Source organism: Catharus ustulatus, chromosome 1, assembly GCF_009819885.2.
Source record: "Catharus ustulatus isolate bCatUst1 chromosome 1, bCatUst1.pri.v2, whole genome shotgun sequence".
NCBI classification, from domain to species: Eukaryota; Metazoa; Chordata; class Aves; order Passeriformes; family Turdidae; genus Catharus; species Catharus ustulatus.
The window spans coordinates 33,307,760-33,331,785 of record NC_046221.1 but is presented as its reverse complement, the minus strand read 5'-3'; the positions used below and the strand labels follow the sequence as shown (position 1 = coordinate 33,331,785).

At 38.9% G+C, this 24,026-nt stretch overlaps 1 protein-coding gene across 1 annotated transcript; it reads right to left on the bottom strand.

Annotated features, from left to right (window-relative positions):
- Positions 1-130: 130 nt before the first annotated feature.
- KLHL7 (kelch like family member 7) lies at positions 131-23,694 on the bottom strand. The gene is made up of 11 exons (XM_033083542.2): positions 23,476-23,694; positions 19,719-19,821; positions 18,668-18,761; positions 17,374-17,498; positions 15,473-15,648; positions 12,690-12,864; positions 11,373-11,515; positions 6,486-6,726; positions 3,338-3,539; positions 2,969-3,066; positions 131-1,398 (listed from the first exon to the last, which is right to left on the bottom strand). The coding sequence occupies exons 1-11, from the start codon at positions 23,593-23,595 to the stop codon at positions 1,115-1,117; spliced, it is 1,761 nt and encodes a 586-aa protein (XP_032939433.1). The 5' UTR covers positions 23,596-23,694; the 3' UTR covers positions 131-1,114.
- Positions 23,695-24,026: the final 332 nt, after the last annotated feature.

Below are 24,026 nucleotides of genomic sequence, written 5' to 3'. Positions count from 1 at the left end.
GACACCCAGAGCTTGAGAAGCTGGACTTCAAGGCTGTGTGAAGAAATTTAGCATCATGTGGGCTGGAAGCATTTACAGAACTCTGTGCTTCTAAACCAGAGATGAATAATCATGCATGACTTCTGAAGACTTCTGTAAAGTATCTTTAATGACTTGGTTCATGCCATTTTAAAAACAGTAATTTCCAAGAAGAAAATCAATATATCTGTCGTATTGACTTTGCTTTTCTCATTCCTGTTCCCATGTTTGCTAATGGTTTGGCATCCACAGTATGTACAATCTGATGCCTGGGAAGATAGATTGAAAATTCTTTCCAAGTTTCCAACTTGCTAATTATAGTGCACAATTCTTGTCAACTTGTCCCACCATTCCCTAGCTCAGTGTAATTGAAAAAAAAAAAACAAAAACAAAAAACTATTTCTTTGAAAGTTCCATAAAATGCCAAAGAGACCACCAAAGTGTTTCTCTAATTTCTGTGTGTGGCCTCTGCACCTTAAACTGATAAGCAGTCATGCAAATGATGGAAGAAACTCATTGGAGGAGGACAGCTATCATGATTTAGACAGCTGTTGAAACATTGGGAAACTTTATTAGACAGCAGTCCTTCGCCTTTCCTGAGAAAATATCTTCATTTAATCCCAGTAAGATTTCTGCAGGTAGGTGTGAAGGAAAAAAAATTGTTCTTCCTCCTTCTCATGAGCCAAGCTGTATTTACTCACCTTCATTAAAGGAAGTGTCTCTGTGACTGCTTGGTAAAATGTCATTCAACCAGAATTTTTTTTCCTCATCAAATGCTTTAGAGGCATTCTGAATATTGGGATTGGGTCTGTGTTTGTTTGACAAGGCCACGCTCACAATCCTTTTAAAGGAAGATGCCATGTGATATCAACCTAGGTAAGTGGATTCTCAAAACACATCCCCATCTCTTTAAAACAGACAATGGGCATGACAAAATCCACAACATACAATATGCTGTATACACAAATTGAAAGACTGCATCTCATTTTTCTCCCTGTTACTAAATTTAACATGGTTCAGTAAAACATGGAAGCAAAGCACCAATAACCATCTTTTCCCAAGTCCTTGAAGAATGCCTTGGCATCTCCTACAGTCTTCAGATCTCTAGAGTTTCTTCATTTGCCCCACAAGTGTCTACAACACAGATTAAACAACTTGTCACTGGGAAAGCACGGACTTTGGAGTTGGCTATCCACTTGTCTGTTTCAGTGTTATATTCAAGAATGTGCCCTAAGCGACCAACTCCCTGAAAACCAGCCAGGACATAGACTATAGATCCCACTGCAGCACACTTCACTGTTACACCTTTCCATGGCATTGGAGACACCATCTTCCATTCATTCATCTTGATATCGTAATATTCTACATTATCAAGGCCACCTACAAAGCAACGAGATAGATAACTGCTTATTATGTTGCACTTATTATGGACTGCACTAAAGCATGCAAACTTCAGTCTTTATTTTCAAGGTTTCAAAAACCCTACAATTAAAAAAGCAAATCTGAAATATACCCCCCAGTTTCTAAACTAGCAGCCTATCCTTGTATAAATACAAAACCAGAGAAAAGTGAAAAAAGAGATGGAAAGTAACATGTATTCTAACAAATTCCCACTAGATCCTTTCTAGAGATTCCAAGATGCTACTTCAAGAACAGAAGAACCTTCAATATTGAATTTCTGATGGATTTGGGGGTAGTGACTAAAATTCAGGAATTACCTAAAAATTCCCTATAGCAATGGCATTTCATTATAGAGGGCTCATGGATACTTTTACCAAAACTAGCCATTTACTGACAGAGGAGGTCTCTCATAATGATGATACTAAAATCATTGAAGTGTAAAAGCCTGAGGCCTTTTGAAAAGGGCAAAAGGAACCAAAAATTGTTAGAGAAGACTAGAAGTTGTGACTAAGATTTGCTTCTTCAGGAAATGTGCTAGTAATTACACTTGACAATAGCTACAAACATCCTGCTCTCCCTATTTAAGTAAGTTTTCACTTCCAGTACTAAATTATTAGATCTGAGAGATCAAGAAATCTCTCTATATTAACAGATGAGTTTTTCACCCCAGACATAACTCTTCCTCATTTTATTCCAGTAAGAACAATTTTAAACACTTCTAAGACGAGTATTCAGTGAATACATTTATATTTTGCAAGATGGCAGATTGATAAAATGTTTGTGCAATAAATGTATCTATTATTTTTGAATAAGGAATCAATCACAATGGAAGAGTTCCAGTAGCCAATTAAAAATCAAGCTATATTCTAAAATAGCATTCATCTGAAATCAAGTATTCCACTTCCCATAAACAGCGATTAAAAACCTCATAAATGAGAATTTTTCATTTTGAAAAGCATTTCAGAAACTCCATGCAATTAGAATTCAATTCTTCTTATAAAGCATTATTCTTCTAGCTTGAAAGACAAAGAGACAGGCAGATCATAATTGACCTTGCCATGACAGTAAATCGTATTTCAAAGCTAGAGTGGTCAAAAAAGGTCTCACATTTTTACCATTTTTCAATACCAGACTAGATTTCAGTCTTTAGACTGAAGTTCCTAAAATAGAGGCTACACCTTTACCTGTCTCTCAAAAGAATGCTAAAATCTCTGAAAACACATGAGTAACTAAACCCCTCCCCCAAAAATGAACAAACAAAAAATTTATCAGATGGTTTTGCCATATTAGCTGTTTTAGAACTGGGGTACGGTAGCAGTACATATCTGAACTTGACTGTCATTAGTACAAGAATTTGAAAAATAAGGTAACAGTGAAATGGGGATGTGAAAGGAAGAAGGCAACACTCATGTGACAACAATAGGACATGTTTGATGGTGCTGCTCAAAGCTTTTCAGCTGAACAGAGTGGAATGAATTCACTACGGAACAGAAAAAAACCCCCATGAAACTGTGTGTGACCAGCTAAAGAATTAATAGAATTCATGTACCTAAACTATTTTGTCCACCCACAGCAAATATTTTGTCCTTTACAAACACCAGCCCATGATTCTTTCTGGCTTCAATCATTGGACACAGTTCAGTCCACCTGGGGAAAATAAATCAAACAGAAAAGGACAAATCACCATGTGGTTCACAGAAAATAAGTATAACCGTATCATTAGGAAAATAAAACAGGGAAGAAAGCTGCTCAAGAAAAACCATCTTTCAAGCAGAACTAGAAATAACTGACTTCTTAATGCTGACTCAGGAAAAATTCCTTACCAGAGTTTTTCCTGTAGTCATCTATACTTCAGTCATTTACAGAGCTAGCAAAGACTCAAGTGACTAAAGCCAACCTGACTTAAAACAACACTTACGTTTCTGTGGCTGGATCGTAAACTTCACAGGAATTCAGGACTCTTCCGGAAACATTGTTTCCCAGACTCCCTCCGCATACGTAAATGAGCCCATTCGCCTCTACCATTCCATGGCTGCATCGCTGAGTCAGCATGCTGGGCTTTGTGTGCCAGCTCTCTGTTCTTGTGTCATAGCATTCAAATAAATACAGTGCAGAATTGCCTTAAAAAAAATAGAAACCCACCAAAGTGGCATTAATCTTTGTGGTTGTCTTTCAACAGAAGAGTCTAACAGCAATTATCAAATTGATGCTTTGTTTGTTAGGGGAAAAGGCAAAGCTGCTTTCCCGCCTCCAAAAATAGAACTAACCAGCTTTAAACTTGGGATTATTCAGAAAGCACGTACTAGTAATTATTTTCATTCTTTTGTTCAAAAATATGTAAGTCTATAAAATTGTTATTTGTGTTTAAAAACAACAAGAAAAAAAAATTAGATTTTTTTTTCTTGGAGTGGAATACATGCTAAATAGAGATGTATATAAATAACCCATGCCATTGTCATCAGCTATGCTACTCTTACTAATTGGGAATATATTGAACTTTCAGATGTGAAGATGAAACCACCTTTGTAAACTCGCTACAGGTTCATGAGTCTTTTTCCTCTAAGAAGTGTGACTTGCTGCCCAATACTTGTTGCCTTTGGAATTTGATAGCTTAGGTCATAACATACTCCTGGAATTACTATCAACCACAAACCAGCTACCTCTGCCCAATTTACTTTCTTCTTGAGGACTGGTAGATACTTATTGTCTGGAAGTGCAGGGTCTGTGTACTTTTCCCTCAAAAGCCAAGAAAACCATTACTGAAATAAAAAACAATTTTTCTAATGAAGATAGATGGGGGCTCAAAACTCCTGCTCAGTTAAGTGACCAAATCATAGTCAAGGTAGAGAAAGCTGATTACAACTTTCTCAGAAAAGAACCACTTCCTTCTTCCCTTTGTTTCAAAAGATATGTTCACCTAGAACATTTAAAGGTGTCTTTTCTTGTGCCTGTTTTACCTTGGCTTTCTACTTCTAAAACTTAAGCATGTCACACTAGCAGCACTTACTACCAACTGAAGATTTGAACCTTCAAAAGGATGCTGTTTCCAGACCCAAAATGACTTCTATAAACACACTCCTATAAAGCATGCATTTGTCATTTGTTCACTCCCACCCTGCCATTCTCAGTATCACCAAAAACTGTATAGAGTGGGACATTTTTTTTCTTTGATATAAACAGATGTTTTCTTTGATGCAAAGAGACATTGCTTTGAAGTTGTAAATTCCCATTCATGGAAAATCCTGACCTGTCTTTTTTTTTTTAAACAGGCAGAAGCTTCCATTTTCAGTATTAATGTTAAGTATTTCTTCTGCACTGAAACAAGAGTGGAAGAATCTGGTATGTTCAGTTTCCAAACTCTGCTAGTTATTGCAAATAGAACAGGACTCCCATCAATTCAAGAAGGGGAAATGAGCCATGTTGACTGTAATGAACTGGCACAGTAATCCAACCTCTTCAATTGATGGAAAAACATGCCGTTTTTAGATTTCTTTACAACTGCAGCATTTTATCAGATTAATGCTTTCAGCATAACTGCCTGCTTCAAATTAGAAAACACTAGATTCAGGAGAGACAGACCTTTCCAAACTTTCAGTATTCACTGAATTCTGAAGAAAAGTAACAGGTAAAATAAATTCTATTATTAATGTTTTGCCTTTCCTATTCTGTCTTGATTAATATTTATTGAAAACAAAGTGAAACTGTGCAGTAATGTGAGGGTGTATTCACAAGAAAACTGCTACATTAAAATTTCAACTATAGTTGTATTAACTATTTACTATGCATTAGAAAATGTACTGTAGAATGAAAAGTTTCTATTGTTATTCCCCATGAACTGAAATATGGGAAACTGTGAAGATTTGAGATGTTGTAGTGTTCCAAGTTTCCCAATGTTAGACTTAGTTAAGCCTATTTCAAGTAATGGCAAAGGTGTTATTTCACATTCACCACACGAGGTGGCAGCTGGGAACTGCTTATTCTGCTGTTACATTAGACCTCTTAAAATATTTTAGAGGCCAGATAACACAGCCTAAATGTTGCAACCTCCATTAAGTGACTTATCAATGTTAAGCACTGATCATGACAATTCTCTCCTCTATTTACCTCCCTGTGCAGCCCTCAAAAGGATCCTCATTCTAGGATTTTTCCCATTTGTTTTCATTCCCCAGAGCATAGCTTCATTAGCATAGCTATTTTTATGAGTGTACCATGCCTACATTTCAACCTTTGGGTTGATGATGTATCATGTTTAGACAAAAAATTGTTCCTGTAACACCACAGCCTATGTCATCTTCTAGGTTTTTTGGAGAGAGAAAAAAATCCCAATGGTATTTTTTTTCTTTACTATGCTGAATAATAACATCCAAAGGAAGTATAATTTCTCTATTTGTGGAAGCAAACCAACAAAACAGCAGAAGATAACTTCTGTCATTTGACAGAAAAATTGGATAAATTCCTTTACAGGACCAAGTACAATTTCACCACCAAAAGCGTAGTTGTAAAAGTTAGAACACCTCATTAGGCCCAACATATGCTTTATAAAAGGAAGGCTGTTGTCAAAATACAGCTATTCTGGTCACACATTCCCAAAAATTTTAAACTACACTGAATTCTGTGGATTTGTAGAAGAGAGATAAGAGTGGGACTCCCAAAATATATTTCATTGAATCACACCATCATAGAATAGTTTGGGTTGGAAGGGACCTTAAAAATCATCTATTTCTAACCCCTTGCCACAGACAGGGACACCTTCCACTAGATCAGGTTGCTCAGAACTCCATCCAGTTTTGTCACTATTTAACTCTAAGAGCTGCAATGTACTTTTTACTCCATTTAACATAAATATTATTAATTTCAATCAGTGAAACAATTTTCAAAACACATCAGGAATAGATTGTTGGACTGGGCAAAGGGGGATAAAATCCTAAATATGAGAAAATAAACTCATTAGGCTAACATGGCAACGTGCAGTTTCTTGTCAACAAAATCATGCAAAAAACCAGAAAAATTTCCAGCTATCTTTCTTTGTGCTTTTTTGTTTGTTTTAAAGATTTTTAGTGTCTTACCCACTTCTGAACCACCAGATGTATAAATTTTGCCCTCAGCAGCACAGGCTGCAAGGCTATCTCGAGGTGTTGGAGGTCCTAGCTTGGAATACCAGCTATCCTTCACCACATTGTAGCAGTCCATTCGCTTTATAGGGAAGAGCTGGGAACCACCCAAAATATAAACTACGTTGTCCCAGAAGACACAAGCTGCATCCCTGCGCTTTTCAAAGGGACATCGGATGTCTGTCCAGCTGTAATCCTGCATTACAAAGAACAAGTAATGTCTAATAGATTATAACACTTACCTGCACTGTGAGTGTTTTTTTCAAACAGAGCTTTTCATAGAGATTTAGATATGGTCAGTTTTAAGTTCCTTTTCAAAACAAACATGAACACTGTTTATTGAAGAATACTCCTCAGGCGTACGCTTGAAAAATTCTCTTAGACACAGACATAGTTAGCTGCAATGAACCATGACATTATGAATTTCTATTTCCTCATTCCCTGTGTGCACCCAGTACAGCTTCCCTGAAAAACAGTTTTGATGTTTTTTCCAACACAATTGACCTCCTGCTGCTATCACATTAGAAACAATGCATGTAATCAATAAAGTAGGATTGCATTTTCTTTTATAGCAATGGAAAAACACATCTTACATATAGTAACAGATTCTTTCTAAAAAATAATAAAATACAGAATGCACCAAACAAAGACAATGGAAAAAGAAGATAATATCCAAATTGACAGGCAACTCAGTAAAAAAGCTCTGATACATACTTTATTACCATGACAACTAGAAGCTTATTTACAGAATTTACAAAACACAAATGTTCTATAGCTATCCACAGTCGATAGCATGAGAAATAGGGTAATGCTCCATCACAAATACTGGCAGTCATGATGCCTAGAAACTGATTTTGCATAGATTGGCAAAATCAGCAAGTATCAAATATGAGCAGTAATGCCCAAAGCCTTAAAAACACCAAACTCAACAACTGATGGCAGACCAGGATAGTGTACAGCACAAGAAACACTTCTTGAGTAATAGCATCTCACAATATTCCATGAGCATAGCTTGAATCCTATACTGAACAGGAAAGTATGGGACCTTAACTGTTATCTGTGCCACCTCAAGAAGGTCTACCTCAACCTGCTGAATGACCTTCACTGTAATGGTTCACACAAGACGTTACATCATTACATTTTCTTAGCAAGGACATACTTCAAACACCTTGGTCAATGAGGAAGAACAGCGACTCCTACATGGGGGTTCAAAGAAAGAGAGGCAGAGCATGTTATAGTCCAGAACATCTTACAATCTTTTCTTGTAGCATCCCCCATATCAAGAAGAGCTGTCAGCTGCATGTGGCCCTTTATGGTGAGAAACAGGTCCTGGGGCATCCTAGAAAGGAAAGCCATACTACAGCATGGCAAAATAAATAGCTGCATAAATCTTAAGAAAATGTCTCAGTGCATTGTGTAAGATCAATATACTTTCTAGCTCAAAGTTCTGGCAATTTTACAACATATCCTGTTGTTTTCCTTGACTGTTATAAAGGGCTGTGACCTGACCCACTTTTATGGCTTCCATTCATGTATCCATTTCATCCATACCTTTATCAAATGAAAAGCCATAACTTGAGTATACTCAGCAGTATCCTCCTCTTTCAGCAGGAGGCAATTTAGGACATCCTCTTGCAATGCTCTTCGATGTTAGTCTGTACCACACAGAACTGATTTCAATTTTTTAATTTAACAAATTTAGGAATTATGCAGAAGTGTTGCTTTACACCACAGTCAAGATCCACACAGCCCTGGCCAGTGCAAGTCTTAGTTCTGGGGGACTGGGTAGGGAAAGACAGACCAAGATAGTATATGGTGACTCTTTCCCTGCTGATCTCTGTTTTCATCAAATTGCAATGCAGGACACCAGAGGCAAAAGCTATACCATTTTCTCTTTCGTCAATTTATTGAATCACTTATTTAAACCACCTGAACTCCTGAGAGCCCCAAGACTCCTGTGACAAAAATGGCACGCACAATTATGGGCCCTATGAAAAAGTACCTTTTGCCATTTAAGACTTTTCCTCATTTTAAGTTGATTCCTCTTACAAGTTTGTCATAAAAACCAGCAGAGATGCCCACTGTGGATTACTTCCCCACTAACAACTTACTGACTACAGCTCTGTCTCCTCATAAAAGGTATGCTGATTCCCTCAATCATCAACAAATAGCATTGCCAGGCATCTGTTGTTTTTTTTTGCCTTTGTTGAATTTTGCACTGCTGAGAATTTGAAACTTCCAACCATTTCTGGCCACTAGAGATAGTAATTTCAAAAGAAATTTTGCTGACACAAAATCTCAGTCATATATAAGTTCTGTACTGAGAATTCATAAAACAAAACAACAAGTGTTTTATTCCCAATCCAGGGAATTTTTTAATATTCTGTGAAAAATTCAACAAGAAAACGCTTCCCACAACTGTTAATAGAACATCTAGGATTTCTAGTAGTATTCTGAAATCATGTATGTCTACTCAAATTAGTGCCAGACTGCTCCACAAGTGTTAATGCCTGTTTGTATCTGTCCTGTTGCACCATTTTGTTTTCTTGATGAAATACATGCATCAATACCAGTTACAGTGCAACAAAGGTAGCAAATATAGTCTTAAAATAATACTACTAACATTCTCAACAAATAAAAGAGAGTATCCAATCCAGTCTTATTTAAAGAACCCTTCTGACAACAAGAAAATTAATATCAGCATTAGAAACTAATTTTGTGTGCAAAGGAATCAGTGAAAACTAACATTTTTGTACTGGTTTTATCATACAACAGCTATGGAAACTCACATTGCAACCAAGAAAATATTTTCAGGAAAAAATATAACTTCTGTTTTGCATTGTTTATGTGACATGTAACAATTAATTAAATTTCTGATTTTAATTAAAATCAGAAGTGAAGGACTAGGTCACTATTAAATCAGTTCAACAGACAAGCAAAATTGCAATTTTTCCCAAGGTCCTAACCTTGCAAAAATACATACACAAGCTTAATTCTCTGTTCTGTGCCCTCCCATCATCTTTTGATGAGACCAATTAAAGTGAGTTAAATGCCAATTTGGCAGGGGTTCTGGATCCTTGGTTTGCTGCATTTAATAAGCTATTGTCACAGTTTAAAGATTAAAATCAAATACTCAAGCAAAACATCCAGAAGAGGACCTTTAAATAGGTTAAGAGTTGGAAAGTAGGTAAAAGCTGTTCAACAAGACATAACAGGCTGGCTAAGAGTACCCAAGAAAGCATATAAGCACTAGGAAAACATAGAAGGAACACATGCTTGTTAGAATAAAGATCTCTAATCACCCAGTTTTAAAATTCTCCTTCCCTGCCTCATTCTTCCTCATTCCACATGCAGGGCCGTAAGTCTTGATTAAGAGGCAATTCTTCAAAATTTCTTCCAAATTCAGTTATTTTTTGGTGTTATACCCGGACAAGTAGTCTATGAAAGGTAAAGCTCTTTTATCCCATGCTTTTATGTAGAGTTTTACAGACACTACTTTTTGTCTACAAAACAAACTTCTTTGCCAAAACCATGCAACTGCTTGAAAAGTTATGAATGTCTGGATCAAAGGCTTCTCAAACTTAGACCTTGGGAGAGAATTATCTGTTCTGTACCCCTCACCTCTTCACCCCCAGTTGAAGTGCTGCTTATCTTGAGTATGTGTATAAAGGAAAAAGGCAGATATTAGTAAAGAATTTTGAACTCCCAATAGGAATACATATTAAGTGTCACTGAAGCTAAGTCAGCAAAGCTGGTAGGTTTGGGGCTTTCTACTCCCACAGACTTGGGTGGTACTCAGAGAAGAGGGCTTGAATTTTACCTTACAAAAGGAATGTGAAAGAAAAGTTCAAAGCACATCCCAAAGGCTCGTTCACTCAGAATTAGATTTGTCAGGGCTCACATTGACTATGAAGTTCACACAGCACACAAAACTGTTTGAAATTTTAACAAGCATTTAATATGCTCAGTTAGAACCAGAATTTCTTCAACAAAATTTTACATGCATGGGATCTCCTAACTTAAGAGAGCCCCAATGTTTACACAGCAAATTTGTTCTGTATTACTGTATGTGCTTGCCTAGTAAAACATGGTATGGGTAATCCTTTTGCATGCAGTTGATGTTTTTAGATCCTTTAGTCTGCATAGCTGAAATATACACCATTCCTGTGGCTTGATTTTATTCAAGAAACATGGGAACAAATTTCAGGCAGAAGTTGCTTGCTCTAAGTTGACCATCTCTAAGCTTTTTGTTGTAGAAACTCACTCTTTTCCACTTACGTAATACTTGGCTCCCCATTCTTTTCCTTATATACTCAAGAACAAACTGTGAACTATTGAGATTTAGAAGCGGTTGTATATTTATAATAAAAGCACTAAAAAAGCCCTATAAAAACTGGTTCTACACTAACATACTAGCCAGTAACTTAACATGCGCTAAAAAAACCTGCTTTGAGTTAATCTCTAAACACCCAGGAGCATGCACATGCATACAGACTTTCATATATTCCTAACCAATTGCCTAATGTTTTAGTAACCTTTTGTTTATTTGCAGCTGTGGAATGCACATACCAATCAATGCTCAACTCAGATGGATTGATCAGCTCTCCACATCTAATATTGCTAAGAAACAAACACAATCATTCCATTCAAAATGAAGTATTACATCTAGGTACACAGACTTAAAAATACTTAATTAACCATATTCTTCCAACTGCATACCCGGGAGGGAGGGAATACTTCCTTCCTAATACCATTTAGTAGATCATTATGTCTTAGTATCAGCAAAGAAAACAGGTAGGATTACAAACAGTGAATCTTAATGCATTCTGAGGTAACGATTACCTTGGGATTAAAATATCTGCAGGACTGGGGCTGAGAGCCTCCAAACAAAGCAATGCGATAATCATGTTTTTTTCTTCTTGGCCGGGTACCTTCCACTAACTCTTCTCGGTCTTCCGGGGAAAGGAGGTGGTATCGCATCCCACCTGCAAGGAAGACAACAACTGTTGCAGACCCAGGGTAGCATACATGGATAGGGGTATTTCAGAGGCAGGGATGGGGGAGAGATGAAAGGGAGGGAAAAGAGAAAAAACAAGTTTCTACATTACACCTATAAGGCTTTGATCCAAAATGGAAGAATGCACAGCAGCATGTGAGGGTGGGAGCATACATCCAGATTTACACCCTATTCCAAACTGGCTGCTCCATGTGAAAACAGGGCAAATACAGAATCATGTTATGTACTAATAGATTAATCAGCTCATTTATCCAGTATTAATAAGCAATGAAGATTGTTGCATGGGAACAGTCAAAAGGAAGCAAGTCCAAAAGAAAGTATTCCAAAGAGTGCAAAAATATCAATGACATTACTAGTCACTAAAACCAGACAAAAATCCTTATTTCCTTACAATAATCCTTACAATGCATCCAACTTGGTGTCACACAAGAAGTATGTCTGTGATATCAAAGGTCAGCAAATACTTACCAACATATAGGTTAATTTGAATCCTGCTCATTGAGTCTGAAGGAAAACAGTTGTGTACTAACTTTTAGAACTATGCTAAATTGAAGCCAACTAGTTAACTGCTACTGAAATTGCTTTTCTTTCTTACATGCTAAAATTTTACAAATGGTGTCTAAAAACAAAAGGGAAGCTTGTTTCCTATTTTATTTGCGTCCTGGGAATGCAAATGCAGGATAAATCATCTGTATATACTAGATAAAATCAGTAAAACATAAACCTAAAATTCTAATTTGCTTAGGAAAGCTTTAAAATATTCAAAATGTTGACATATTTCTTTTATTAATGCACATATTAACATGAACAATACTGAAGTTATGAGCCTGTCACAAAGGTAGACTAACTTTTGGTTACCCTAATGAGTCATTGACAAAATCTCCATTCCATTACTTCTCATGGAGTTCATGCCATTTGCTAGGAGAAAACAAATGAAAGTCACACTGTTATATAGAATGAATTTTATTTACATAATAATCTGCTAATCCAACTTCAACTAAACACAGTATCCTAGAGGGAACACAGATGGATTTAACGTGAAAATGTTAGAGCATTTTAAAGCAAACAAACTTCAAAAATTTTCAAAGTATTTTTTAAATTATACAGAACATCATAAAGATTTCAGCTAGAGGTCAACTTACTGATCACCATTTTAAGGCATTCTGGGTTATCCTGAATAAGTGGTTCAGCCTGAACTGTTTTACTTAAGAAGTTCTTTGATATTAGAGGAAATCGGACTTTAGCAAGAATATCAACCATGTAGGGCTGGCGATTTGGCTCATCATACTTCAGCCATCTGACTGCTGCATCATAAACCTTAAACAAGAGACAAGGAGAGAAAGCGATTAGGTACATCACCACACAGCAAGACAAGTAAGAGAACCTTAATGCTATGAATTGATTCTAATGCCTGCTGGAGGTTAACCTATACTAACATTTGTAACCATTTTAACCATATGTGGGGATCCCATTGCCATCTTTAAAAAACAAACTTCTAAAAATCCCCCTACAACTAAAGTCAACCAAACCCAAAAAACCACAATGCTCAAACAAGTAAACAAATGCACAACCACTGAATCAATCTCATCTACAAACTTTGAAAGCCTACTACTTCTGCTGTTTAACTTTTTTCCCTCCAAATGGAAACACAAATCTGCAATTCACATTTATGTGGCTAACTCCTGTACCAAGTTAAATCTAATATTCTTCAAGTTCTGTGCCAAAACATCAGTAATGCTTTCACAGAAATGAAATAACTTCCACTTGATACAGTCTCCTGAGGTGATAAACTGGTTCTCTTACCAAATCATCATGTTGGGTATCCAAATACATTGCCATTGTTGTGTCTTAGGGGACCATTTAAATCAAAGCTTTTAACTGCAAAGTACTGTAAATATATCAGAGTGTCTCCTCTTGTTCTACTCCTCGCAGGAAAAGATAATGGGTTTTCTTAGGAGTCAGGGAAGGTAGAACAGGGAAGATAATCAAGAAATCTGCTCTATTTATAATTGTCTGCTGGGTCAGGAAGAAATAAAAAAAAATATCCAGGATTACATGTATATTCTGATACTTCACACTACCCTCAGACACAGCAAACTTATCCAGTAGCACTGACTCTGAAGTGGCAGGACAACCTCACTGTAAGCAACAGGACAGCCAGTGCCTACACCTGTAGCTGAAACTGGTCATAGTGACTGGTGCTGAGTGACTGAGATGTAACATGGAAAGACACTTCATGGAAGAATTATTCACGACTACTAGACCACCCCAGCTGTAACTCTGCAAAGTTACTGGGGAATGTGGGAGAACAAACAAAACAATTAATTAAAAGTTCAATTCCATCAGCTAAGGAAATTCAACAGAATTACTTGAACATGAACACTGTATAGGACAGACTGTACTTAATGCTTTTTCTTTTTCCTAAATGTAACTATGCTCCACACCAAAACAAAAGTTAGAGTATAATGTCAACTTTCTAGCAATACTCCTGAGATACAAGATTCCTGCAGAACGACTGCCAAACTTCAGTAGTTTCCTACTGCCCACCACCAGTTTCCTGAAGGAATTGTACTGATGCCATGCTGAATACATAACATTTCTACCACTGCTGCCAGGTTAAAGCACACCATCCTACCTTACCAACAGAACCTGAAGAATGTAAACTTCCAGCTCTGAGAATGTTACTCCATGATCTGAACTTTTCCCAGCACCCAGCAAGAATGTTGAACTGTGAACTTATATTTATACCTGTAACAAACCAACTACCATATTCAACCCCCTGATATTATCGCCCCGCTCTTACTAATTCTTAAGTTACATCACCATACAGAAGGATAAATAACTAAACCTTAATGCTTCAAACCAATTCTTCTGCCTGTTGGAGGTCAATGTCAACGGCAGTCAGCAGAACATCAGTTTCCAAGAGGATACACATTACCATCTCAGCTACAACATCCCTGAGTTGCACTTCAAAGTATGAGTCAACTCATGACGCCACACCCACACAAACTTAAATTACCTAATTCAAGCACCAGAACAGCAGAGCTACAAAGGCAAAACTTCAGTTTGTTTTCAACAGCTTTGACTAAGAAGCTACAAGTACCACTCAACTGCTAAAAACAGCCTACAAACACCTGTCTGGGCTGTAGTGTAGACACCTATGTGCTTCCTATTTTCCTGCAGAAGGAAGAACAAGCTGGTGAATAATCATTCAGTGCTGTGCTCTAAGAGCAGAATCAAGCATTGCAAATGGGACAGCTGTGAATGTAATTTCTACCACAGGTTGCAAATGAAATTGAGTGAACTCCAGGCTTCTTTCAGCCACCTAAACTTTTTTATGTCCAGTCCCTAAGTAAGGGTCTTCCAGCAATCCACCACTGCCAATGCATGTAGCATTCAGTGTTTTACTCATCTTACTTCCAAGTCTCCCAGTTCCCCAAACTTGTGTATGTACATTTCCATCAGAAAACTCCTCTCTGGAATGGACTAGGCCATACTCAGGTAGAAATGTGCATCCATTAAGGTGCAGTTTGCTCACCACTTTGAAGTTCCACTTTCACCAGAAGCACATAAATCCCAATCTAGAAGCAACCAGTACAAACAATTTAGCTCACATACTACTGAATCAGAAGCCCTATAGTTATCTTGACAAAGGAAACTGTTCTGCTTATTCCCTCTGTGACTTCTTTCTTCCAACTTTGCTGAAACAACACATCTAAAAAACACATTTAAAACGTGGATATTTCTTAATATTTGGTTTTGATCAAGTTAGGATGTACCTTTTATTCCACAATTTACAAGCACTATGTGCCTCATATCCTCTAGGAACATCAGAAGTGAGATACTTGTATACCTGAAGTCATTTCTTGATTAAAAAAGATAGTTAAGTTCAGTGCTTTTAGGTGCTATGAAATAGGGATCTCACCTGGTCTTCTGCCCTCACTGTCAGTGTATCTTGGTTCAGGAGATGTGTCACACGCTTAACATCAAGCTGAAGAAACTCATCTGTCTTGTAAACCTCAGTGAAATGCTGATGGATGAAGTCATCTGCAGTGGCTTTCAGTTCTGGGCAGTCTAGGCATTCTGCTAGTACACTTATGCCTATGAAGGAAAATTAAGAAAAAAACTCTTCTAAATTTGAACTGAAATTACCTTTAATATATTAAAATAGAATACAATTACTGTAACTTCAGTAATACTTACAGTTCCAGTTTAATATTTATTACCATGCCTTTTTTTTCCCCCATTAAAACACATCTGCAATTCAAGGCAAACTGAGATGGGGACAAGCTCCTGATCCCTATCCCTACTGAACTAACTGGAGAGTCAGACCTGCAACACTTGCTGTATTAACTGTCTCCCCAGCACTTTTTCCTCACTCTTTCCTTCCCAATTACAAAGCAGACAACAGTACCTTAACTAAGTCTGAGCCAAGCCACACTAGCCACGTCTAACCAGAACAGCTTGAGAAACTGGATCCACATTTTACAACCTCTCCTGTCCTGCTCATGCAGCATCAGTCACCAACCAAGCCCAGTTTCCTTCAAGAGTCAAGGTGAACTGGGACCTTTCTAGCCATGTAGTACAGCCAGCTGCACACCAACACAAATTTGGTCAAATTGATGTTGCTGGAAGGACAGAAGGTTGGCATAAAGGTATAAACAGCAATAACAGCTGAGAAGCACCACTTTGGCATTAAAAACCGTGTAAGCACAGAGTTTTTCAGCAGCAACTTCTCATCATGCCACAGTCTTCCTTGTCACAGAGGAAATGGCAAGTGAGGTAGGAGCAACACACTAACATATGGGATATGGGTTGCAATTAGTCTAAGCTGCTCAGAGTAGTAAAATGCAAACCAGAAAGAAACTCCACATCTATAACAAAATTTCAAGATTCTAATTAAGCCATGGTTTCTTTCAAATATTTTTTTTTAAATGAACTGTGTGTACTTGCTTATAAGTACAAAACGTGTTTCAATTTAAAAACAGTGCCTTAAGGAAAAATTGTTTTAATCTTTTACAATAAATTAGCAACAAAGTATGCAAGTGTTAGAGATCATAATTAATTTTCCACCTAACAGAAGCCACAGGGCAGAAATATGCCTCAAAGCAAGCCTAAGTGGCATTTTCCTTAGGTAATGCCTTTCTTCCAGCAGTTATTTCAGAGCTGCAGCTGTACTGCACTGAAGTGTCAGTTGAGTCACTGCAATTCAGATATACTCTGCAAAACATTTCTACTGCTGCTATGAATATCTGTAATATGACTGAGATAGTACTAGGAGAATTACCTAACAGTGTCAATAAAAAACACTAAAAAAAGTTTATCTTAAATCTGTTATATAAAGTGCACCAAAACTTAAGCATGAAAGTGTATTTATTTCTACTTGTTGTTTGTCTTTTCTGTAGCACCGAGCTCACATTAGAGCTACAGAACATGATATCAAACCTACCCAGATAACTTTCATTGTTTTCAGACTAAATTAAAAGTAAAACCAAAAGTAGCCTAAACTTATTCTGTTTATACTTGTAAAAGATATGCTAGTTTTGTAAAAGTTACGAATACGTTAAATTCTGTCTGCAAGTACAACTGAAAGCTCCACCTCATTAAACACATGCAGTTCTCTAACACACAAGAAGCCCCAGTGTCCTGCCAAGCTGGATGAGACCTTGTACGGTCAGCAGACCCTACAGTAGGAGGAAACAGTTCAGATTCAGAGAAAAATTATTTTTACATGTCTGGATTTAGCCAAATGTTACTGTCTATCCACAGATAGACCATACAGCAAAGTTAAAAAATAAAAAGTAACTTTAAGTCTATTTGTCTTACCAAGACAATTGGAAGCATCAACTTGTTCTTTTAAAAAGTCCACACACATTTTTTTCACAGGTTCAATCTGATACTGGTTTGCTGCATCTAGTAAAGACTGGACATTATTGCTGTTAACTGAGATTCTGCAAAACAGAAGGTATAAAATTAGCATCACTGAAATGACCTAAGTTGCAGCAATAAAAAAAAGCAACGACCACAAATTCACATAAATAGCAAAATTATTTCCCTCCTATTTACCCTTTCATGTACAGTCTAAGAACACATCTTTCATGTTTCCAAGCTGCTTTTGTTTGTTCTGTTTTACCCAGGCAGGGCAAAAAATAACCAGTCCTGGCATCTGAAGAATAAGCTTTCAACACAGGTCCTCTGCAGTCCTATACTATTGCTATGAGTTGTGTGATTAACCACTTCCATGAAAGGGAAAAAAACCAAACAAACCCAGAACCTTTTTTAATTATTATTTTCAACTCCCAAACAGATAGCAGCAAAAACTCTGTCAGGACTGGTCTGGCTGATTTGCCCAGAGTGCATAAGCAGAACAACCAGCTGAGCAGTGCTTCAAGAGGAGTTATTGAAGCCACAGTCTAGGGCTTGGGTATCAGGGCAGGCAACCATGTGGCTAGGTTGGGCTGTTGACACAGACTGTCTCTTACCACTGATGGACTATACAAGAAGATTTCTCTCAAAAGAAAGGAGAAAGCCTCCCTAATGAGAGTTAACCCCATTAGATGAAAGGCCTGCCATCCACAGGTCTGATTAAAGCTGATTAAGTATTGTTTACAATCGTAGCCATCTGCAAGAGCTCTGTTGGGGGGGAGGGGTTGGAAGAGAAAAAAAACAAAACATAAAAACCCCCAGATACATGGACAAGCTGAGATAGGGGGGAAACACTGTTCACAGAAGAGTTATCCACCCTCTCTGTTTTGAGACGAAGGTGTAACTCCTGGAAATGTCTCTGTGACCTATCTACTATGGCCACAAAGGGAGACCCTGCTGACCTCAATAAGGACCTGAATTACAGAACCCTGGGAAACATCATTCGGAGCCTGAAGTGCTTTGAATTGCTTTCTGGAGACAAATACCCTTCTCTTTAGTCTGTTGGGCTTCCTACTGGTTAAATAAAAAGGAAGAGGGAAGAAGGATAGAAGGTCTAGTCACATCAGACTGTAGACAAAGGAAAGAATTTTAACAGTAACAAAACTGATGAATCACAAAAGCATTATTTTAAGCTTTTATAATTTAAAATTGGCAGGTTTCATAGAAAAGTGTGAGCTTTAAATAACAAAACTACCTTGCAGTATAAGCAAACTCCACGAGCTGTTCAATAATGTCAGGCTCTGCATCTTTTAGCTCCACTTCAAAGGACTTTGATTCGATCATATTTGCTGCAAACAGATTAAAATTTTTAATCAAGAAGTCACTCTAGTTATTGTATGTTTTGCAAACAGTAGAAAATAAAGCAATTATACAAAATGGTAACCTGCTAAAAACTGCTCAGAGTTGATTGCTGTTTTCCCAGGATTGCTAATGCAAGTCAGGAAAGGAGGCAGTCGAACAAACAAGATAATACAAGGACGTACTCACACCAGTTATCTTAATTATGATAAACTGGGTTAAGTAGAAAAAGTCCTAGATGTTGTTGACTGCAGCCAGACTGCCATATTAGCATTACCACTGCCAAAAGCCATTTCCACATTCAAGCTGATAACAATGGAGACAGCTCTGAGCTCCCCACATCCAGATACAGCTCTAGGTTTGCCCACAGATGGTTACCACTGGCCACTGGAATGAATGGTTATTTTACTTCCAATCAACTTTGATTTTACAGTAATTTTACAGTTCATGGGTAAGGTATACAAAAGAGAAGATACTATGTAACTGAATTTTTAAAGAGAGCATAAATGAAAGAATTACAGAACCACAGAATTAAGGTAATTACATTAAGGTTGGAAAAGATCTCTAAGATCATCCACTCCAGCTACTAAACCATGTTTCTAACCTCTGAAAGCACAACTTATATGCAGACAGATTTTGTAATGGGGAAAAAAAATCCCAATTGTCAGGTTAAGGAAGAGAAATAAACTCTAACACAGTGCATACGCCTCAGTTATTAAGAGAGCTTATATATGAAGTAACACTTGACTTGATTGAAAGAGAATTAAAGGAAAAATGAGGGGAGGGGTGAAAAGAGATGAATGGAAGAAGGACACAAAACAAGAAATCTTCACCTTACCCTGATCCCTCAAATTAATCTCTTTCATAAGATAAACAGGTTGACAGACACAAATATAACAGGATATCATAATGGAAGTTTAAAATTAATCGATATTCAAAAGACTTACTAGTAAACATCAAGTTAAAAAAATGACTGGCTGAAGCGAGCACAACACGGTGAGCTGGAATCTTTCTTTCTTGAACCATAAGAATGACATCACAAAGAGTTTTCTAAATCAGAAGGGGAAAAAAGACAAAAATCAGCACCTTTGAAAATATTTCAACCATATTTCTTTAAAAAAAAACACTTATGGAAATTCATTGCTTTTTGTAACATGCACAACTCAAGACCATTATGCGATAAAATGATTTTCTGAAAGTCAAAGTTCAGAAGCCTGGAGAACTAGCAAACATCAGTTTACCCATGAATTTGTACAGGATGGTCACAAATAACAGGAACTCTGATTAAAGTATTTCCTGTAGCTTTTACATCAGCCTACAATAATGCAGGCTCTGCAGCATCTAGCAGGGGCTGCATTTATACTGCACTGCTTTCATCTGTCTGGTTCTCCTCTACTCTGCTGCTGATCTAAAAAAAAAAAATCACAGGAACCTCATATCTGAAGACTGCCATCCTATTTCCCAACTGGAGCCAAAGTGATGAATGAGTTTAAAGCAATCAATGGAACTTTTTAGAGAAAACGTATCAAAAAATACCACTTCTGTGGAAGGTTTTGACTGGTCATACCTGAAGAGCAACTAGCTTCCAAATAAAACAACTTATTTCTCATTTGTTTGCTGTTTATATGTAGGCAGCTAGTTTCTCCCCTACTTGTGAACTGTCATAGGAGTCATAGAAGGAGAAGGGAAAGCAACAGAATTTATAAAACCTGTTAGGAGGGATTAGGGTAAAAACATAATTTGAATAGATTCTGAAATGCTATTTCTTCTAAGAACATATTGAGTGAAATAAATGCCTATCATACTATAGTTAATTATAACTATCTATTAAGAAAGAAAGACTGAGCATCACTGCTTCCTCAAAAAATAGAAAATAATTTTGGACTATTACTTTAAGTTCAGGGAACTGCTTTCAAAAACATCTATGTACACCCGTCCCAAGGCCAGCCTCAGAAAAAAACATTTCTACTGTGGGAAATTTATACTTAGAACTGCAACAGTGTTTTCCACATGGAAACAATATTATCTAAGGCTGATAATCCAAATTTACAATTCCTTCGAACATGCCTGTTTTTATTTTTTTACAGGACACCCAAAAGCACATACTAGACAAAATATAAATAATACTTTAAAAAAATGTTATCTAAATGGAAGTTAGATGGGGGTGACATATAGCTTCCTTTGTAGTTTTAAACCATTTAGGATTGAAACAACAACAACAACAAAAAAGAGACCATTCTGAAACAGTTTCAGAGGAAATCCTTTAAAAGCTGAAGTTTCTAATAAAGCATTGGAAAGTAGCGGTGCAAGATACCATAAAATCTTATGGCCAAGCTTTGCAGCTGTTGCTTGAGCTCCACACTGCATTTCTAAGACACTCTGAGTGCCTCAGCTCAGCATCTGAAACACCTCAGATGTCCTAAGGCCCCTCTGGGTGCATTTGCCAACCAAAACAGCCCATCATTTTAACTTGGATGTTTTAACTGGGATGTTTCTGGGTGTGACAGCTCCATTCCAACTAATGCTCTTCTGAGGATTTCTGCACTTCTCTCCAGAAGGCCACACTGCTGTCACTGGGTCACCTCCATGATGCAACAGGTGACTGGTGTTAACCAAGGGACACACCCGAGCGTCAGCTTCTGCAGGGCACTTCACCTTCCAAATAACAGGTTCAGCAACACCTTGCAGCTCTATGCCAGCTTCATCGCCAATGACTTCATTCTTGGCTGGTCTCCACTGAGCTGCAATGTTGTAACAAATGATTTATGCACAGGCAGTCCAGTAGCTCTGGGAAAACCCACAAAGATGTGGGTCATCAATGCTGGAGACTAGCAACAAGTTCTCCAAGCACTAAACACACTTGGCCTCAACATGTCACCTGTACTGAATGCAGCTATGTCCATCTCCCATAATCATGGAGGATTCCTCTTCATCCCAGCTCACACAAAAAGTAGCCTCCTTAAAATGAGCTGCAAGTTCCCATTGGCCCAGATTCCTACAGGATTAAACTAATGAGCTAAATATCTAGAGCTGCATGTGCGCCTTGACATTTCCATCACAGGAAATTTTAACTCATATTCGGATTTTGTAACTACAGCATAGTTCTTATCAAAACACAAGAGGTCAGATGAGAAGTTTGCAGGCAAAACTCAGAGCTGCACCTCCCTGGGCACAACAGGTTCTGGAATTTGGATGAGAAGTACACACAAACTTCACAGCACTTAATCCTGATCCTCCCACTCCTTTGGAGTGGCTCATGACTACACGAGAGCCGGCAATCCACTATCCTGCAAGATGAGGCACTTAAACAGAACAATGTGGTATACCACACACTGGAGCAGGGACGTGGTGAAGCACTGAATTTCTGTGCTGGGGATTGCACAGGAGGACAATATTTCCTTTATCTACTTTCAAATCATAATAGCATCTGGCATTCCCTTTTAAACAATGGCAGAGGTATGAGGAACTGAGGAACCAAGTTATGAATTCAGCCACACCTTGGAATACCTTTACACTTTTAGATCAGAAACACAGCCTAAAATACAAAAAAAAGATTACAGGCTTTATGTCTTCACACTACTAGTAATTGAAAACAAAGTTTAGCTTTTCATACATAAGAGCTTAGTTGCATGAAATGGTTTATGCAGACAACAAAACTGACTGTCTTACTGAGAGAAGAACAGGGCTGAAGTGCTAGAGAAAAGCAGATCCAACACCAATACTTGTGAAGTCAGGATCCAGACTGCTGATGCAGACAGCATTAAAAGCTGGACTGAGCCTCTGGCAAGACTAACACTGGAGGACAAGAAACTAAACCCTAGAAGAAACTACATAGTGCTGTAAGTGTAGCTTTGAAGTCAGCTTTAACTCTGGCTGCACATCAGTTTTTAAACAAACCAAAGTTCCATGATCAATCTAGATCTGCTGAGAAGAAAGATATCTTCATATACAAGGAGTACATATGATCCTTCTGCCTTTGTACCATTACTTCAATGTTAAAAAAAAATTAAATTGAGAATTTATGTCAGTTTGGACAGCTCAACTGAAATGCACTTGTATGATTGCAATCTTGCTCTATTGGTAAACAGAGGAGTCACTTTTAATACTCATTAAACTATTGACTATGGAAGCTGAGCATGCCAAAAGTTCACAATTTGAGGCGGGATGAAGCCACTAAACTGCTACACTGCCACTGGCTTCCTAGTGTGATGGCCAGAGGTATTCAAGACGAAAATGCTACCTGTGAAACCAAATAATGGTTCTACTTGTCCCTCTCCTCCCTCTGCAGTTTCACTGTTCACAGGGTACACAGTCAATTTGTTCAGAGAAGAGCTTCTGGTCAAAAATCCAGCATCAGCTCCTTTACACTGCCCTCAGTGTTTCGGCTGGAAAAGGGCTAACTGGAGACACTGGGCCATCCATCAATCACAGTCCCGCTCCTGCCCTGCCACACTCAAGGCGTTATCAGACAAGGAAAAACAGATCCACGGCGCCTTCTGCCCCCAGCACCCACCAGGAGCCGGCACAAATGGAATCGGAGCTCGCCACTCCCGCTGCGCCGCTCCGGAGGCCCCGAGGCCCCGGCGGTGCCGGCTCCGCTGGGCTTTTCCCCGCGGCCGGGCCCAAGAGACGGGAAACCCGCGGGACCTGCCCTCGGGACAGCACGGACACCGCGGGCTGCGGCCCGGCCAGCGCCTCCCGTACCTGCTTGCGCATGGCGTTCATGACGCCCATGAAGGAAGCGAGCAGCTTCGCCTCCTCGCGGGCGGCGAGCTTCTTCTCCGTCTTCTTCTTGCTGCTCTTCTCCGACCCGGGCGCTGCCATGCTCGCCCGCGCTCACCGCCGGCGCGCCGACCCCGCCTGGGAACATGCGCTCGCCGGCTGCCGGGCGGCGAACAGAGCGTGCCGGCGCTCGGCACGGGGCGGCGGGGCGGGGACACCGGAGAGACACCGGGGGGACGCTGCCGGAGCGCCGGTGTCGCCGCGGCAGACGCGGGCTGAGGGCGGGGTCGGGCGCGCTGACGCCATCCACCGGCGCGCGGCCCCACGCGGGTAAACAAAGAGCGGGGAGGCGCTCGGCGGGGTCGCGTGGAGGGGCGCGTGCGCCGCAGCCTCGGGGGCGCGGCCCCTCGGGGGCGTGGCTTGCCCTGAAGAACACGCCTCCTTTGGGGGCGTGACCAATGGGCGCAATTATGCGGGCAGTGGGGGCGTGGCCGCGGCCAGGCCGCGCGGGGCTGGGGCTCATTCCCAGGAGC

What these genes read in the sequence shown, in the direction of transcription:
- KLHL7 (XM_033083542.2), bottom strand. Translation starts at nt 23,595, where the DNA reads ATGGCAGCGCCCGGGTCGGAGAAGAGCAGCAAGAAGAAGACGGAGAAG. An exon ending in TGAACGCCATGCGCAAGCAG is followed by an intron (nt 19,822 to 23,475) that starts GTACGGGAGGCG and finishes CTTCTGATTTAG; the next exon opens with AAAACTCTTTGTGATGTCAT. An exon ending in ATCTGGTGGTTCAGAAGTGG is followed by an intron (nt 3,540 to 6,485) that starts GTAAGACACTAA and finishes ATTTTTTTTAAG; the next exon opens with GCAATTCTGCACTGTATTTA.